Genomic DNA, 19,512 nt, shown 5'->3' on the forward strand with positions numbered 1-19,512 from the left:
ATGCAGAGAGAGAAAGATACAGAGAGAAACACCAGAGTACTGCTCAGCTCTGGCTTATGGTGGTACGGGGGGATTGAACCTGGGACCTGGGACTCTGGAGCCTCAGGCATGAGAGTCTCTTTGCATAACCATTATGCTATCTATCCCACCCTAGTTAATTAATTTTTATTTTTTTAATTTTTTAATATTTTCTTATTTTCCCTTTTTGTTGTCCTTGTTTTTTCATTGTTGTTGTAGTTATTGTTGTTGTTGTTGATGTCGTCATTGTTAGGTAGGACAGAGAGAAATGGAGAGAGGAGGGGAAGACAGAGGCGGGAGAGAAAGATAGACACCTGCAGACCTGCTTCACTGCCTGTGAAGCGACTCCCCTGCAGGTGGGGAGCCGGGGTCTTGAAATGAGAGGAGTGAGATAGAGAACCAGGCATCACTCTGGTATATGTGCTGCCAGGGATTGAACTCAGGACCCCATTGATTGATGTGGTAGGAACTGCTCCAGTAGAGGAATGTTTAGCGGGACTCAAGAAAGATTGGGATCTGGGGTAGTGATCCTGCTCTCCTGGGGGCACATCAACTGTCTACCACCTTTAAATGTCCTAGTGTGAAGGTCAGGTGAACAGATAGTGAGGAATATCAACAGGAAAAGGCAACACATGTGAAAATAAAGGTTTGTTTGCTGGTGGGGAGCCAGGGCAGATGTGAACACCAAAGGACCATGCCCTTTGGACATGAGGACAACAGGCCCCCACTGCTGTCTGGTACAGCCAAAGAGGGCCGCTCTGTGGTTCTTTTTCCTCATCCTGACAGATGATTCTGCCAATTCCATCGTCCCAGAGGTATTCAGAGTCCTGCCTGCAGAGAAGCAGTGGAGGGGAACTTCCAGCCCATTCTTCCCAGGACTCCAAAGCTCCATGAACTTAGCACCCTCCTGCATCAAAGAAGACATGCAAGCCATCAATCTAAGGCCTGCACTTGCTTGGGCAGGAACAAAGCTGGCTGGGGGGTGGGGTGGGGGCAAGGAAGGTGAACGGCAGGACTGGGGCTTCATAGAGGAGGCTGGAGCCTTGGAGAGGGCAGTGCAGTGAGATAACACAACTGCTCTAATAACTAGCTGGCCAGGAGCCCCCTCCAGTTTGCTGCACCACTCAAGAGCCTGATGGGTACTCACACCTCCCAGGTGGGGGGGCTCTAGACCCACCTTGAGCCTCAAGCAGTCTCAGCATACAGCCCAACAACTATAAAAATAAAACATCTTTATTATTCAAACACTTACTGAATTCCTTGTGTTGTATTCCCAGTAACAGGTACTCATTGTAAACATCCAGGTCATTGGAAAGGACTGGAAGGGGAACATGGATAGTGCTGGTTGCCAGCCTCCAGTGGCCAAGGGGGATCCTGGGCACCTGTCCCTCTGACTTCTTTTATGTAACAGCAGGTAGCAAGGTCATGTGACAATGACGGCCACAGCCACGCACCCTCACCTTCACGTCCTTACCCAGCCCCCAACCACACACATACCCTTGAGTCCTTACCATACAACACACATCCACAGCCCCCTGCCCCCTATTCTAATCTTTACAAACGTGAATCTCTCAAACGTTCATATAAGAGCATACATATCAAAAGGTAGGCATTTAACTGTTTGTTCCTGGTGCTGCAGATGGGTTCAGGATGCTCTCCCATGGCTCTTTGTTTTGGTTCTTGCTCGACGGCCCAGAGTTTCGGTGTCCATGTTGGGGAGGTGGGGATGAGAGTTAACAGTGCCAAACTCACAGGGTGCCCAAGAGGCTCCAGTGGGATTTACACTTGACATAAAATCAGTCTGCAAACTGTCGGGTATGAGATGGACCTTAGGAGTTATTACTGCCGTCCCCTTCAGTCCCAAACAGGAAACAGTGTCTCTTCTGAAAGGACTTCAGCAAGCTGGAAAAGCTGCCTTAGAAGCACAGATCACTCCGCAGGAGACTGCTGATGGGCTGGAGGAAGGCTCAGTTTGGCAGCGACCCTTCTCAGTAAGATCACACATGATAGTAATCCACCAGTTCCCAGACACCACCCACATCAGTTAGCAGAGGAGCTGAGCTAAACCTGCTCTTGGAAGGTTTTTGGAATTAAGGTGACTCTCCACCTACAGGGAGGAAAGAAAAGAGGCTATGTCAGCCTGCTTATGATTGGACAGTTGCTCCCAGGATGCTCCCTAGCCCCTCTGCCTGGCTCTGGGACACAGAGGTGGTAAGGCACTGAGGCCAGATTGAGGATGGGGAAGCACCTTCCCATCACCCCACCTCCATGCTGGGTTTCAAGGCATCTCAGCCATCACGCCTGGGAGCTGCTAGGTCTTCCTCTCCCATACTCACCTGGGGCTTGTTGGTAAGGCTCCTTATTCCTGGCTGGAGGAAAAAACAAACAACAACAACAACAAACAGCACAAGATTTAAGGTAAGTTGTGGACAGGTGTGGGAAGCTGGGCCCCCACCTTCTGTCTTCCCCCTCAGGACACTCCAAGAGTTGAACCAGTGGGCTCCCCTGACTGCGGGATCACATGTCCTCCGGGCAGTGTTCTACTGTGGTGTGTGTTTGTGTAGGGGGGCTTGGCTTTTTCACAAGGTGGGGGCCATAGGATATGGCATCAACAACAGTTGTTGCTTCCCAGGAGGGAATAATTCAGGGCAGGAGCAGAGCCCTCCTCCTTCAGGGGCTGGACCAGCCAGAGGGCCCCCACCCCCTCCTATAGCCCCCCCTTACCATGCCGACACCATTTGACCAAGATGAGGCTTCCAACTCCTAGTAAGACAGTGGCCAGAATGGAGAAGAGAACTGTGGTAATGAGGCCAGCAGGAGAGGGCGATTCTAAGAACACACAGGAAAGCAACCATGGGATTGTCTTCCTCTACCCCACCTGCTCCCCGCCCCTCCCAGCCAAGCCCGTCCTCACCCCAGGCCACAGTCAGTGCCTGGCTCAGGCCAGAATGCTGCACCCGACAGCTGTACTGAGTCTCCTTCCCCTGAGGCACCCGCACAGCAGCCCACGTCTGGTAGGTGCCGTCCCCGCTGGGCCGCGTCTCTACCCACTCGGTCTCCTGGCTCAGCTCCTCCTCGCCCAGCCACCAGCTCACAGAGATGTCCCGGGGGTAGAAGCCCCATGCCCAGCACCTCAGTGTGGTGTCCCTGTTCTGGGCCAAGTGCCTTGTCACCTGCACTGTGGGTGGCTCTGGAGGGAGAGAAAAGAGGAGGCTGTGGAGGGGCTGCTTTGCCCCCCCCCCCCAGGCTTGGTCAAGGCTACCCAGCACTCCAGTGGGGAGGACTGGTAGAGTGGCGCAAAGCACAAGGACTGGAGTAAGGTTCTCGGTTCTAGCCCCTGGCTCCCCACCTACAGGGGAGTGGCTTCATAAGCAGGTCTGCAGGTGTCTTACTTTCTCTCCTCCTCTCTGTCTTCCCCTCCTCTCTCCATTTCTCTCTGTCCTATCCAACAATGACGACAACAATGATAACTACAACAATAAAACAACAAGGGCAGCAAAAGGGAATAAGTAAATAAATAAATATTTAAAAAAATCTACAAGTTGGACAAGTTGGATGTGGGAACTCTGAAACACCATACCATGTTCTCATAATCACGTTTTCCCTTTCTGGTGTTATCTATCTTGAGTCTGAGAACTCTCTTTCCCATTTTCCTCATTGACTCATATCCCACCACTCAATCAGCCAACACTCACAGTGCTGGGTACTCTGTTCTGCCCACCACCCACAGCCTCCCTGACCAGAGTAGCCCACAAGGCCTCTGTTGCTCTTGGCAACCCCCACTTTCCACGCCAGTCCTTATATCTTCAGCCCTCCTGGTCAGGATCAACGAGCTCAGGATGTGTTGGAGTCTGGGGAACATTTTAGCGGAGGAATCTGGAAGTCTCCAGTGGTCCAGGAACTGGTGAGAGACACTATTTATCACGAGTCACCCACTTTAGCCCTCCCCCTCTATGGGTGAAGGAATTGAAGCCCAGAGTTTGTTCATTTCCTAAGACCACAAAGTGAGACCCCCAGACTCCCAGCTCCACCTTACCTAGAGTGAGGCATGAACCAGAGCACTGCTCAGCTCTGGCTTATAGTGGTGCAGGGGATTGAGAATCTCAGGCATGGAAGTCTTTTTTGCATACACATAATGCTATTTCTCTTAACCAGTGTTTTTTTTATATAAAAATATTCCATTTGCTGTATTTTAATAAGAGCTAGAGGGAGAGGAATCTGGCAATTACCATGCACAAGGACCCAGGTTCAACCCCCTGCTCTCCATCTATAGGGGGAAACTTCTTAAGTGGTGAAGCAGTGGTGAAGCAGTGCTGCACTTCCCAGCTTCTCTCTTAAAATTTCATTTATTGGGAGTCGGGCGGTAGCGCAGTGGGTTAAGCGCAGGTGGCGCAAAGCGCAAGGACTGGCAAGGATCCGGGTTCCAGCCTCTGGCTCCCCACCTGCAGGGGAGTCGCTTCACAGGCGGTGAAGCAGGTCTGCAGGTGTCTATCTTTCTCTCCCCCCTCTGTCTTCCCCTCCTCTCTCCATTTCTCTCTGTCCTATCCAATAACAACCACATCAATAACAACAACAATAATAACTACAACAACAATAAAAAAAGACAAGAGCAACAAAAGGGAAAATAAATAAATAAAATTAAAAAATTTTTCATTTACTATTTATTAAAGAGAAAGATAGGAGGAGAGAGAAAGAACCAACCAGACATCACTTTGGTACATGGGTTACAGAGGACTGAACTCAGGACCTCATGCTTGAGAGTCCAGTGCTTTTTATTCACTGCACCATCTCCCAGACCACTCTCCCCCATCTCTATCTCCACTCTCCCTCTCAATTTCTCTCTGTCTCTATCCGAGAGAGAGAGAGAGACAGGGAGAGAGAGAGAAAGACCAGATCACTGCTCAGCTCTGGTTTATGGTATTGTTAGGGAATGAACCTGGGACTTTGGAGCCTCTGGCATGGAAGTATGTTTGTATAACTACTATGCTATCTACCCCTGCCCAGGTCTGGGTCTCAGTGGGCTCATCTGAGCCAGGCACACAGTCCACCCTTTAAGGTTAAATAGGATGGTCTATCTCTGAAACCATAGGCAGGAATGAGCCTCTGATAGACTCTTGTGTTTCCCTGGAGGACAGGCTGGGGGCGACAGTTTCTGAATTGCACTCAAGCTGGGCCTTACCTCTGCGAGTGAGGCTGTGGCCTCCCAGCTCCAGGTACCTGCGCAGGGAGCTGAGGCAGAGGCCTTCTAGGTAGACCTTGTCATACTCGGCGTAGCAGCGCTCCATCTCCCACCTGCGCTTGGTCTGCAGGGCCACAGGGTGGGAGGACACCCAGCTCAGAGTCTCCAGGTCCAGCGACAGGTGGTCTTGCCCATCATAGCCAAACTGCCAGAAACTGCTGAAGCCACCATCCTCCTGGATCTCACAGCCGAACATGCGCTGGGTGGTGTGTGTGCCTGCACGTGGGGGGCAGGGAAGTGGCAGTTGGTGGATCTAAAGTGAGATCTGAAGTAAGGGAGTGAGGAGACAACCCCCCCCCCACATATGGGACCTCTAAAAGGTGAGGGGTATATTATCAGCATGAAAAAAGTGGTTTTTGGGAGTTGGGTGGTAGCGCAGCTGGTTAAACACATGTGGTGCGAAGTGCAAGGACTGGCATAAGGATCCACATTCGAGCGAGCCTCCTGGCTCCCCATTTGAGCGAGCCTCCTGGCTCCCTACTTGTAATGGGGTTGCCTCACAAGTGGTGAAGCAGGGCTGCAGGTGTCTATCTTTCTCTCCTCCTCTCTATCTTCCCCTCCTCTCTCCATTTCTCCCTGTCCAATCTAACAATGATGGCATCAATAATAACTACAACAACAATAAAAAACAGGGGCAACAAAAGGGAAAATACATAAATAAATAAATATTAAAAAATTAAAAAAAATTAAAAAGTGTTTTTTGGGGTCAGGCAGTGGTGCACCTGGTTGAGTGCACACATTACAGTGCACAAGGACCTGGGTTCAAGCCCCTGGTCCCCCCACCTGCAAGGGGCAAGCTTCACGAGTGGTGGAGTAGGGCTGCAGGTGTCTCTCTGTCTCTCTCTCTTTCCATCTCCCCCCTCTCAATTTCTGACTGTCTCTTCCAATAAATAAATAAAGATAAAAATTTTTTTTTAAAGTATTTTTTTCCCTAGGTCAGATAGATAGTATTTATATGCTTTCCTCATATTTGGGAACTACTCTCTGCCCTAATCCAGCTTTCCAGCCGTATTCTCAACTCTGATACCATTTTCCCAGACAATACTTTTAGTCCACCTGCATGTTAGCTATCAGGCGCAGGCAAAAATTACTAAAGTTATGGGCTCTTTGGATCATAACTAAAATAAACTTTCTAGCTTTTTTCCACATGAAGACCCCCCTAGTTTCATCTGCTCTTTTTTTTTTTTTTTTTTTTTTTGCCTCCAGGGTTATTGCTAGGACTTGGTGCCAGCACTGTGAATCCACTGGTCCTGGAGGCTATTTCTCCCCCCCATTTTTGTTGCCCTTGTTGCTCTTATTGTTATTATTATTGTTATTGTTGTTGGATAAGACAGAGAGAAATGGAGAGAGGAAGGGACGACAGAGAGAAGGAGAGAAAGACAGACACCTGCAGACCTGCTTCACTGCCGGTGAAGCGACTCCCCTGCAGGTGGGGAGCCAGGGGCTTGAACCAGGATCCTTATGACAGTCCTTGCACTCTGCGCCACCTACGCTTAACCCACTATGCTACCGCCCAACTCCCCATCTGCTCTTTTCTTACCTCTAGGTTCCTGTCAACTAAATAATGTCTTGCTTTATATTTTACCACCTTTCAGCCACCAAGTTGCAGATGCTACTATGATTCCATCCTGATTTCCCTGGCAGACGACCTTACCAATGTATCCTGGAACCTCAGATCTCCAAAGCCTTATCCCACTAGGGAAAATAGAAATAGGCCGGGGGTATGGATCCACCTGCCAACACTCATGTCCTGCAGAGAAGCAATTACAGAAGCCAGACCTTCCACCTTCTGCATCCTAAAAAGAATTTTGGTCCATATTCCCAGAGGGATAAAGAATAGGGAAGCCTGTGAATAAAGCACTGGACTCTAGGCATGAGGTCCTGAGTTCAATCCCCGGCAGCACATGTACCAGAGTGATGTCTGATTCTTTCTCTCTCTCTCTCTCCTATCTTCCTAAAAAAAAAAAAAAAAAGAATAGGGAAGCTTCCAATGGAGGGAATGGGACATGGAACTCTGGTGGTGGTAACCATGTGGAATTGTACCCCAGTTATCTTACAATCTTGTTAATCATTATTAAATCAATAATAAAAGATAAATAAAAGTGGTTCCCAAGTCTGCTGTGCTTCCCCCCTTCCTCCTCCTCCTTTTCCTTTCTTTCTTTTTTTTTTTAAAGATTTTATTTATTTATTCATGAGAAATTATAGGAGAGAGAAGAAGAAAGAGAAAGAACCAGATACCACTCTGGTACATGTGCTGCCAGGGATTGAACTCAGGACCTCATGCTTGAGAGTCCAATGCCTTATCCACTGCACCACCTCCCGGACCACTCTCCTTTTCCTTTCTTCTTTTTATCTTTTTTTCTTTCCCACAACATTGCTCACCTCTGGCATATGGTGGTGGTGGTGGTTTGAACCTGGGACCTCAGGCATGAATGCCTTTTTGCATACCCATTATGCTATCTCCTCTAACCCTAGACAATTCTTATGAACATCCATGAATGAGAAGCCTCTGGGCCTCAGTATCTCCATTTCTTCAGGTGGACAGAACACTCAAGTTAATTAGTACTCTATGCTCAAGGACCTGGGTTCAAGCCCCTGGTGTTCACCTAAAGGGGGGAAGAAGCTTCAGGAGAGGTGAAGTAATGTTTCAGGTGTCTCTCTTTTTCTTTTCCCCTCCCCTTTCAATTTATCTCTTTTTATCTGAAATAAATAAAGTATTAAAAGAAGAAGAAAAAAGGGGGTCTGGGAGGTGGCACAGTGGGTAAAGCACTGAACTCTTAAGCATGAGGTCCTGAGTTCAATCCCTGGCAGCACATATACCAGAGTGATGTTTAGTTCTTTCTGTCTCTCCTCCTATCTGTCTCATTAAAAAAATATTTTATTTATTTTATTTTTGAGAGAGATGCAGAGACACACAAACAGAGAGAAACACCAGAGCACTGCTCAGCTTTGGCTTATGGTGGTGCGGGGGATTGAACCTGGGACTTTGGAGCCTCAGGCATGAAAGTGTGTTTGCATACCCATTATGCTATCTCCCCTGCCCATTATCTGTCTCATTAATAAATAAAAATCTTTTTAAAAAGAAGAAGAAAAAGGAAGAGGAAGAAAAGCTCATGTTTTTGGCTGTAAGATGCCTTCAGTGATAAGACTGGATTACACCCCAGTCACAGATGCTGAAATGGTGTAGGGTCTGCTGAGCCTGGCTGTTACACACCACTGGGAACCACAGGTCAATCTGATTCTAGGCGCTGGAATGATGCCATGCCTCCCAGGCTTGGTTCTTGTCATCTCCTCTTTTCTGGGCTCTGGGGCCTTGAGGCTCTCATCTATCATGGGATGTCTGGGCACAGAGCAAGAGGTGTGTGACCCAACATGGCACCTCATGCAGTATGGATAGCAGCTCTGTGGGTGTGGACAAGAGGAAGTTCCCTGTCCTTTGCTGACACTGGGCAGGGCAGGAGCCTTCCCTGAGAAATCCCCACCTGGGCTTTCTGCCCAGCTCCAGCCCCTCAACCTCCCTCCCCTGCCTGGAGAAAGGGTGCCTGATGTCTGGAACCTGGGAGTTGAGGGGAAGGCCAGGATGCATGGAGGAGGCATCGTGGGATCCAGCTCTGGTACCAGAACTGACACTGAGGTGCCAGTGACTGGGAAGAGTCATGGGCAGGAGCCTCTGGTAAGCTCTCTACTGTGCCAGTGCCCTGAAGGATGGAGGACTGACAAGACAGGGCAGAGGCTCAGTGGGGCCCCCTGCACTCACCGCTGCTCTGGTTGTGGTAGCCCATCACTCTCCACATCTCCACCTGTTGCACCTTCGCCCAGGCCCGGTGCTTCTGGGTCTCCATCTCCCAGTACTGGGCGTCCACAGCTGCCATCCATGGGGCCAGGGGCTTGGCCCTACCCTCATAACTGTCAAACCGGATGAAGGGCTGGTCGTTCACGTAGCCCACAGCCAGGAATGGGGGCAGGGCTGGCCCTGGTTCTGACAGGAACAGATAGTGGTAGTGGAGGGAGTGAGTCCCTGCAGAGAGAAGAGGTGATTTCAGGCTTCCTGTGTGCTGCTAGGATCTGCACCTCAGGGTGCTGTGCTGGGTGGTGCTGGTGGTTGCAAACCTACCCAGGCTTTTTTTTTTTTTTGCTATGACAAGAACAAGACCTGGTGGAGCTGGCGAGAAAACAAGAGCATACAGATAGTTTAAGCAACTAAATAATTAGCCAGTCAAACACTGGCACTAACAATCAAATCAAGCACTAACACGTGAATTTCTTGGGCATTTCTTAGCTTCTCACTCTGGACCGACTTATACTTTGCACTCATCTCTAAAGGTATGAGTATCTGGCTTCCCATCTCACCTCACAGTATAAAACAGTATGGTTTTTTAAAAAGTTTGTTGTTGGGGGTCGGGTGGTAGCGCAGCGGGTTAAGCACATGTGGCACAAAGCTCAAGGAAGGACCAGCATAAGGGTCCCGGTTCGAGGCCCTGGCTCCCCACCTGCAGGGGAGATGTTCCACAAGTGGTGAAGCAGGTCTGCCAGTGTCTATCTTTCTCTTCCCCTCTCTGTCTTCCCCTCCTCTCTCCATTTCTCTCTGTTCTATCCAACAATAACTACAACAACAAAACAAGGGCAACAAAAGGAAAAATAAATAATAAAATTTTTTTTTTTTAAAGTTTGTTGTTTGGAAGCCCCATTTCTGTGGACTCACTCACCCCCAGAGGAGCCTCATGCAGGCAGCCATCATTCCCAGCTGGGCCCATCGCTTCCAGCCCGGAGACATCTAGACTTCATCACCTACCCCCCCACAGCAGCCAGACCACCTTTTTTTCTGTACACCTCAAGGTGATTTTCTCCTATGTCTCCAGACGTACCACCATACAAAGTCAAGCTGGTGTTGGGTATAAAGTCTTCTAGCAGCCAAACTAGATTCAAACTATTAAAATAAAAGCTGAATCTTTAAGACTCCACTCCCTTTATTTGTTTATTCTTGCTGCCACTAGGGTTATTGTTGGGGCTCGGTGCCTGCAGGACAAGTCCACTATTTCTGGTGGTTCTTTTTTTTTTAAAGTCAAAAACATTTTTTGGGGGGTATTGCACCAAAGTAAAAGACTATGGGGAGGGAGTCAGGCGGTGGCGCAGTGGGTTAAGCGCCTGTGGTGTGGCGCAAAGCGCAAGGACCTGCTAAAGGATCCGTTTGAGCCACTGGCTCCCCACCTGCAGGAGAGTCATTTCACAAGTGGTGAAGCAGGTCTGCAGGTGTCTATCTTTCTATCCCCCTAACTGTCTGCCCCCCATTTCTCTCTGTCCTATCCAACAACAACAATGTCAATAACAAAAACAATAACCACAACAATGTTAAACAACAAGGGCAACAAAAGGGAAAATAAATAAATATAAAAATTAAAAAAAGACTATGAGTAGGGTTCTGGTTCTGGAACATAATGACAGAGGAGGACGTAGTGGGGGTTGAATGGAATTATGGAAAACTAAGAAATATTACACCTGTACAGTAATCCATTAATTTCCCCCTAAATAAAATAAGAAATTTTTTTTCAAAGAGACAGAGAGAAAGTGAGAGCAAAGAGGGAACTAGGGAGGGATAGAGAAAAGAAGGAGGAGGAGATAGGTAGAGAAAGAGAGGAGAGGCATCTGCAGCATTGCTTCACCATTCATGAAGCTTCCCGACTACAGGTGGGGACTTGGGGCTTGAATGCAGATCTTTGTTCATGGCTAAGTGTGCGGTCTATTAGGTGTGCCACCACCTAGCCCCCTTACTTGCCTAAAATGTTTTTTTTCTTTTTTTTTCTTTTTGCCTCCAGGGTTATTGCTGGGGCTCAGTGCTTACACCATGAATCCACTGCTCCTGGAGGCTATTTTTTCCCCTTTTGTTGTCCTTGTTGTTGTGGTTATTATTATTGTTGTTACTGATGTCATTGTTGTTGGATAGGACAGAGAGAAATGAAGAGAGGAGGGGAAGACAGAGAGGGGGAGAGAAAGAGAGAGAGACAGAAGCAGACCTGCTTCACTGCCTGTGAAGCGACTCCCCTGCAGGTGGGGAGCCAGGGGCTTGAACCAGGATCCTTATCAGGTTCTGGCGCTTCGTGCCACATGTGCTTAACCTGCTGTGCTACTGCCGAGCCCCAAAATGTTTTTTTTTTCTTTTTGCTCCAATGCTACTTTTTTTTTTGTGTCCATGATTAGACACGGGTTTGCCGGGCTAGCTTCATGGGTGGGAGACAGATGACCAGGGACTCATGGCTGAGCTGTACGCAGTATCTCTTTATTCATGTGGAACGCAGCACAATCTAAGCTAAGCTATCCCTAATCACAGTCCTGTCCGTATATATATACCCGCCAAGTAGGGTGGAAACAGGATGTGATGTAGAGAGGGTGGAGCTAAAAGAGATTGGTGAAAATCAGGGTGTAACAAGGAGAGGGGGCGGAGAAAAAAGACATCCTGACCCAGTGGGGATTAAACCAATGCCCTGGAGGCAGGGTGGTGCTTAGTTAACAGTGGTTTATGTAAATAGACTACAGTGTTAAGCAGGGGGGATTAAAACAATGAAACAGAAGGGGTTTTAGAAGCAGAATTAGAAGCATACCAACATAGGTTCCCCAGCATCCCTTCTCAGTGTTGTTTTTCTCTAGAGCACAGATTCACAGGAAATATGCACTTGACCACTCATCTTGTGTCAGGTCTGTTTTTCCCTGTGGTGTCAGGTCAGATGTCCAGGGACAGAAGTCCTCAAAGGGGTCTTTCTGCTTCTTGGGTGTCTAGAGCACACAGCAGGTGCTCAGTGTTTGAGGATTCAAATGTGACAGGACTCTCCACATTCACAGCTCTTTTTAGCCAGTAGTGGCCACACCAAACCAGGTCTTGGTATCTGTAGTTCTTTTTACCCCAGCATCCCCCTTTCCCTTTCTCTAGCAGTTCCCTCCTCCTCCCTCTCTTTACAGCTTCATTGTCCTCCCTCAAGGAAACCCTTTAGAGTTTAGTTTTAGACCCCTAGGGAGGATCTCATCAGTGTTCTGTTCCTCCTGTGAAGACAGGGGGCTCCACAAGGGTGGGCAACACATGCATCACCACTGTTTCCTAGAGCTCCATCACACACGGCCCATGTGGGCACTGACCTCCTGCATTTGTGTAACGGGATCAAAATCAAGAGTGTGGATGGCAGTGACAATAGTCACCATCAGTATTTTTGCAGTGACCACCGCGTGCCCTGCCTTGGCCTAAATACTCATCATTCACTAAGTGAACTAAAAGGAAAGCTCAACATTTTGTTTCACAGGAAATATGTTCCCCACCCTGAGGCCAAAGTGAGTAACTCGGTGGCTTAGTTTGCAGATGCAGGAAGGTACCAGGAGGCAAGGGAGATAAGGGAGGAAGGCGTGGAGGAGGCTCTGCAGATATCACCTCCTTCGTTTCACTTCCTCTTCTGAGGAGAGGTGGGTATTGAAGGGAAAGAGCTGGGTTGTCCTGGGGGAAGCTGCCTGAGAGAGGGTCAGTTCTTTGGGGGTCAAAACCCCGAGCCCAGGATACCCTCCAAAGGCTCTGACCACTGTACCCCACTCACTGGCAGGGTCCTCCCACCCTGTGTTCACCACAGGGCAGGTGAACCTTCCTCAGCAGTTGGCGAGGTCTTACCTCCAGGCCATGGCTTGTCATCTACTTTCAGGTGGGCCAGTTCTGCCATCACCACCTTTGCTAAGGAGGACGGGCCATCAGCTACCACGGGCAGCCCCCAGGGACTCTCTGCAAGGGGGAAATAAGAGGGGAGGGTGACTCGTTTTTCAGGGAGATTACAGGTATGATGTACTGTGCTTTGCTTTATTGTGCTTAGTAGATACTGCATTTTTACACGTTGAAAGTCTGTGATGGGGCCAGGTGGTGGTGCACCTGGTTGAGCACACATTACAGTGCACAAGGACACAGGTTCAAGTCCCTGGCCCCCACCTGAAGTGGGAAATCTTGAGGAGTGGTGAAGTAGGATTGCAGATGTCTCTCTCTCTCTCTCCCTCTTTTTCACCCCCTTCCCTCTCGATTTCTAGCTGTCTCTATCCAATAAATAAAGACAAAAAAATGTTTGGTGTTGGCACAGAGTTGTGTGAGGTCATAATGTTAAAAAAAAAAAAGTCTGTGGCCACCCTGCATGAAGTAATCTTATTGGCACTGCTCTCCCACAACATGTGATCATTGTATGCCTGTGTCACAGTTTGATAGCTCTCAAAATAGTTAATTTTTTATCTGTTATGGTGATTTGGGATCAATGATCTTTGATGTTATTCTTGTAACTCATGTGTATGTATGTATGTATGTATGTGTGTGTGTGTGTGAGTGTGTATGTGTCTAAAACTGCACTCATAAGATAGTTAGCATTGCTGAAATGACTAGAAAAAATGCAGAATAGCACAATAAGTTAACTGATAAAACATTATCAAGCCCACCAATGTATCCTGGAGCGCTGCTTCCCCAGAGTCCTTCCCCACTAGGGAAAGAGAGAGACAGGCTGGGAGTATGGATTGACCTGTCAATGCCCAAGTTCAGCGGGGAGGCAATTACAGAAGCCGGACCTTCCACCTTCTGCATCCCACAATGACCATGGGTTCATACTCCAAAGGGTTAAAGAATAGGAAAACTATCAGGGGAGGGGATGAGATACAGAGTTCTGGTGATGGGAATTGTGTGAAGTTGTAACCTTTTTAATCCTGTGGTTTGGTCAATGTTTCCTTTTTATAAGTAAAAAAAAATTTAAAAATAAATTAATTAAAAAACATTATCAAGTCTGAGAGAATTGATTTCAATTTTTTAATTTTTTAAAAATTATCTTTATTTATTTATTGGATAGAGACAGCCAGAAATTGAGAGGGGAGGGTTGGATAGAGAGGAAGAGAGACAGAGAGACACCTACAGCACTGCTTCACCACTCGTAAAGCTTTCCCCCTGCAGGTGGGGACCGGAAACTCGAACCTGGGTCCTTGCGCATTGTAACGTGTGCTCAACCAGGTACGCCACCACCTGGTCCCCTTGATTTCAATTTTGAAACAAGTTCTACTATGTGTTAAGTGCTATTCAACGGACTCAAATGCCATAGATAAACCTTTTGCAAAGAGAGGAGACAATTGATGTGGTGAACTTCACTGTTGCCTTATTTTAAGATACTGCCAACTCGACCTTCAGCTACCACCACTCTGATGAGTCACCAGTCATGGATACCAACTCAAGACTCTTTAAGCAGAATGATATACAATTCACTAAGGTTTAGATGATAGTTGGCATTTTTTTTTGTCTCCAGGGTTATTGCTAGGGCTTGGTGTGGGCACTATGAATCCACTGCTCCTGGCAGCCATTATCCCCCCCCCATTTTATTGGATAGGACAGAGAGAAATTGAGAGAGAGAGGAGGGAAAGATAGATAGATAGAGAGAGAGATTTGACACCTGCAGATCGCTGTGAAGCGACCCCTCTACAGGTGGGGAGCTGGGGGCTCAACCTGGATCTTTGGGCTTAGTACTACTGTGTGCACTTAACCAGGTGTGCCACTCCTCGGCTCCCACATTTTTAAGCATAAGCTATTTTTCAATTATACATGTTGCTTTTTTAGGAGGCACAATGTTATTATGGTCAGAAGACTACAGTATAGTGTATACATTTTTTTATGTGCATTGAGAAATCAAAAACATGTGACTGACTTTGTTGGAATATTTGCTTTATTGTGGAGATCTGGAACTGTACTATCTCTGAGGTGTGTCTGTAATCAGATTGTCATTAGGCCTTAGGAGGCTCAGGACTCTTTCCTGTCGTGCTCATGGCATCTGCCAACTCCAAGTCACTGCCTCAGTCCCCGTCTGCTGAGGGAAAACCTGGCAGCCAGGAGTGTTGTGAGGGTCTGCTGAGCACCTGGCAACCTTCCTTATGGGTTACCTCCCTCCAACACTGTGGTGCCTCCTCCATTTCCTCCTGGGCTTGAGGTGAGCCCCTCTGGGCCAGCCCTGGTCACCACCCACACAAGGCTGCAGGGCTTGTGCTCACACACCCATGACTACCCTGCAAACAGAACTGGACAACAAGGAGGGGTTGTAAGAGGACCAGGAATTCTACTCTGTGGTCTGTGAATTCCCCAGGGAGGACCGCATAATGAGTACACAAAAAGACACTCATATCTGGGGCTCTGAGGTCCCTGGCTCAATCCCCAGCACTACCATAAGCCAGAGCTGCGTAGATCTGGTCGTTACCTAAAATAAAAAATACTAAAAATAAGAACATAAACAAAACACCCCCAAAACAAAAAGCTGAATCTAAGGGCCCCAACTTAGGGAAACAGTAACCTTAATTTTTACTAACTGAAGTTTATTCTTTTGTCTACAATGAATGGAAGTAACGAAGCTTAGAAGGATTAGCGTGGCGCAACGGTAGCTAGCTCGGTAGTGCTTCTGACTCCAGAAGGATTAGCAGGAGCTGTGCCTTGTGGTCCCTGACAGAAACCACAGGTGTCAAGGAATCACATGATAGTGATCGCTGACATTTGGAAATAACCTCTTCACACTTCCAAATTCTGAAGTTGCTAGGCTTATTGATATTATATGCATTTTTAAGACGCTTAGATGCAAACGTCATAGAAAGATTTTCTATTTATAGCTGTAAAAACCAGCTCTACAGGAACACAGTTCCTGTCTTTTGTAATCTCATTTAGCACATTAAACTTCCGGAGAACCATTCCAAGCAGAGATTAATTAAGTCTAGACCCAGTGCTACCTCCTAGAGTCCTATGGGGGGTCCCATTTCATAGCTGTATTTGTAACTTGAGGATGCTCTCAGAGAGGGAAAGGCTTCTGCAAACTGAGGCGCTTGTATAAGCAGAATGTGGCCGCTGTCACGCCTCGGTTGACAAGCGCCCGGGGAGGTGAACCCGAGTGCCCTGGGGCTGTGGAGGGGGTGAGGCCCGTCAGCTGTGCGAGCAGAAATGAAACTGGGCAACTTGGGAAATTCCGTGCCGGGCACAGAAATCCTCCCCCCTGGTCCTCCACCCCTTCTGGGGCCGCCATGGCAACCCGAGGGAGCCCCTCCAGGGCTATAGGGAGACCTCCGGCGAGAGCGAGCTGGATGGAACCCAGGGCCACGCTGCCTCCTGACACTCCCCCCCTACCCCAGTTCCTGGAAGCTGGGGCGAAGCTGGGGTCCCGGACTGGGGAATCATCACCCGCCCCCCAGCACCCCGCCCACTGTCCCCACTCGGGGCGGTGCCTTCTGATACCCGGGAGCTGTGGGGCGGCGGTAGACTCAACGCCTCCGCATCCGATCAGTTCTCCGTGCTCTCCAGGATTCTCCCCAGACTCCGAGGTGGCCTACGCATCCTCGGTCATTTCTCCCTGGCTCCCCCACTCTACCCGCTCCCCGGGGTTGTCGGGGTTCAGCTTCTCACCTGCAGAGCCCTGGGGCCCCAGGCCCCACAGCACCATCATCAGCAGCAGCAGCCAGGCGCGCGCGTTTCCAGGGATCTGGGGAGTCCCGACCGCCAGCCTCGCGCTGCCCCAGGGCCCGGGTCCCCGGAGCCCGTCTTTTCCGGACAGCAGTGGACAGACTCCTACTGCGTGCGCCACGCGGCGCTATGCCAAGTAGTGGGCGAGCGCTCGGTAACCCGGGGCAGCTCTGTGCCTCCCGGCCCCGCCCAGTATATCCAAACCACGCCCATATTCCCGCCCACACACAGATCCTGGCTCTTAATCCTTCCCGAGTGCAGAGTGCCAGCCCCGCCCACTACAGGCCCCGCCCACCTTATCTTCTGTCACGCCCCCATCCTGGCACTGCGGCGCCCCCCCAGCGCGCCTTCTAGCCCGTTCCCTTCCACGACGGGCCTTGCAAATAGAATAACAGGAAAATCAGCCTTGCTGGATATTGTGAAATGTACCTTACAGGCCCCTGCACTTCCTCTTAAGAGCCCAGGCAGAGGAGTTAACGTTCCTGCCGTGAGAAAGTAGGGCGGGTGTCTGCACCGCTGCAGGTGATCCGGAAACACCTGTGGTTTTTGTTGGAGTCGAGTCTTAATGAGCTCTGCGACTTCCACTCATCATGAGAAAAAAAGATATATTTCAGCGAGAAGATAACGGTCATATTTTCCATACATATTCACAGCTTGAATTTTTTTTTTTTCCCCCGGAGCACTGCTCAGCTCTGGTTTATGGTTCTTCTTCTAGCGTTTGCCCTTCTTCCGTAGCCAGTCAACAGCGTCAGGTTGAGCCTGATGCAAAGCCTCGAGACCTCCTTTGAATCTGGAGAGGTGGCAGTCGTTGACTATGTGGGTCATAGTCTGTCTGGAGCCGCAGGGGCAGTTCGGGTCGTCTCTGGCTCCCCAGCGATGGAACATAGCGGCGCACCGGCCATGGCCTGTTCGATAGCGATTGAGGAGGGCCCAGTCATAACGTGCCAGGTCAAAGCCAGGTTGACGCTTGCAGGGGTCTGTGATGAGGTGTTTGTTCTTTACCTCAGCTGACTGCCAGCTCTGTTTCCAAGAGTCTGGAACAGAGACGTTCAGTGTAGGCGTAGGGGACCAGATTGGGTGATGAGACGTCAAGCGTTGGACAGGGTGGGCGAAGATATCCGCGTAGATTGGCAGGTCTGGTGGAGTGTAGACGTGGGAAATGAACTTAGATGATGCCGCATCCCGACGAATATCTGGTGGGGCGATGTTGCTAAGAACTGGCAGCCATGGAACCGGGGTGGAACAGATGGTTCCAGAAATTATTCTCATGGAGGAATATAATTAGGAATCAACCAAGTGGACATGGGGGCTACGGAACCATACTGGGGCACAATATTCTGCAGTGGAATAGCAAGTAGGAAGGCCTGGAAGCTTCTTCACAGACTGGGTGCTGGTAGCCAACCCCCTCCCGTCTCCCATCCTCCCGTATCTCCAAACTCAGTGGCCAGTCACCTAACTCAAGTTGGACGTGCTAAGATCGACCCAGTCTGGAAAAGAGAAATTTCCCATGAGTGGTCATCCCACTTCCGGTTATCTTGTCCATCTCCAAAACTCTCTCCCTTTACACTGTCTGAACTGGAAGACGCTTTGAAGAGGGTTAAACTGGGAACAGCTGCTGGCTATGATAACATCACCCCAGAACTCATTCTTAACCTGGGTCCTGCGGCAAAGAAGTGGCTCGCTTCATTCCTGTCCCACATCTTGGAATCTGAGTCTATGCCCAAAGTTTGGCGTCGTGCAAAGATTATAGCGGTTTTGAAACCAAAGAAAGACCCAACACTGGCCGCCAGCTATAGACCAATTTCTCTCCTCTCCGTGTGTTACAAACTCCTTGAGAGGCTGCTTCTGTCACGTATTTCTCCTCTTACAGAGAAATTCCTATCACCCGCCCAAGCTGGTTTCCGCCCAGGAAGATCTGCCTGCGAACAAGCCCTGGCCCTCTCAACTTACATTGAAAATGGATTCCAGAAGAATTTAAAGACGGGTGCTGTCTTTGTTGATCTCACAGCAGCCTATGACACGGTCTGGCATTGTGGTCTCCTAGTCAAGATCTCAAGATGCCTGCCTCCATGGGTGGCCAACACTATATCGTTTCTTCTCTAAAACAGAAGATTCCGGGTGCATCTGGGTGACAAGTCTAGCAGATGGAGACTTGTCTCAAGTGGCCTCCCCCAGGGCTCTGTTCTGGCTCCTACGCTATTTAATATTTACATCAATGACCTCCCAGAAACTTCTTCTTGGTTTATGGTAGCGATGGGGATTGAATCTGGGATGATGGGGATTGAATCTCAGGCGTAAAAGTTTTTTTGTATAACTATTATGCTGTCTCTCCAGCCCTATAGCTTGAACTCAGAGGATATAGTAGGGTAACAGTTTTCAACTGGCATATTCTGATATTTGAAAATGTACATGGGCACAGTGTCCTGATTGGGTTGGGTATAGGAGCTCAACATAAATAGGGGGCAGGACCAAGAGTGCCAGAGGTGCCACCTTAGTCATGCCCCAAGCTACTGAGCACACCAAAACGTTCCCAGGAATTTTCAAATATCAGAAACCGCTCAACTGAAAACTATTGTTTCAAACATTGTCAGAAGTTAGAAGGCTTGTGAACCTGCATGGGAAACAAAATTTTTATTATTTATTTACTTATATATCTATTACCAGAGCACAGCTCAGCTCTGGCTTATGGTGGTGCAGGGGATTGAACCTGGGACTTTGGAGCCACAGGAATGAGAGTTTCTTTGCTTAACCATTACGATATCTACTCCCTTCCCGGAAACAT

The 19,512-nt window shown here is 48.9% G+C and overlaps 2 protein-coding genes across 4 annotated transcripts in view; one reads left to right on the plus strand and one right to left on the minus strand.

Moving 5' to 3' along the window:
- LOC103117185 (BOLA class I histocompatibility antigen, alpha chain BL3-7-like) overlaps window positions 1-19,512 on the plus strand; it is a 64,734-nt gene that overhangs the window by 20,416 nt on the left and 24,806 nt on the right. The gene's annotated exons all lie outside the window — the stretch shown is intronic.
- LOC103117184 (H-2 class I histocompatibility antigen, Q10 alpha chain-like) lies at window positions 1,231-16,931 on the minus strand. Of its 3 annotated transcripts, none has more exons than XM_060197390.1 (8): window positions 16,674-16,931; window positions 12,900-13,007; window positions 9,015-9,275; window positions 5,198-5,473; window positions 3,098-3,208; window positions 2,743-2,847; window positions 2,355-2,387; window positions 1,231-2,125 (listed from the first exon to the last, which is right to left on the minus strand). In XM_060197390.1, exons 1-8 carry the CDS (start codon window positions 16,711-16,713, stop codon window positions 2,109-2,111), a joined length of 951 nt encoding a protein of 316 aa, XP_060053373.1. In that variant the 5' UTR covers window positions 16,714-16,931; the 3' UTR covers window positions 1,231-2,108. The 3 variants fall into 3 exon arrangements, with proteins under 3 accessions (XP_060053373.1, XP_060053372.1, XP_060053374.1); XM_060197389.1 differs by having other exon boundaries at window positions 2,933-3,208; window positions 16,674-16,928; XM_060197391.1 differs by lacking the exon at window positions 3,098-3,208.

This window comes from Erinaceus europaeus, chromosome 9 (assembly GCF_950295315.1).
Source record: "Erinaceus europaeus chromosome 9, mEriEur2.1, whole genome shotgun sequence".
Lineage (NCBI taxonomy): Eukaryota > Metazoa > Chordata > Mammalia > Eulipotyphla > Erinaceidae > Erinaceus > Erinaceus europaeus.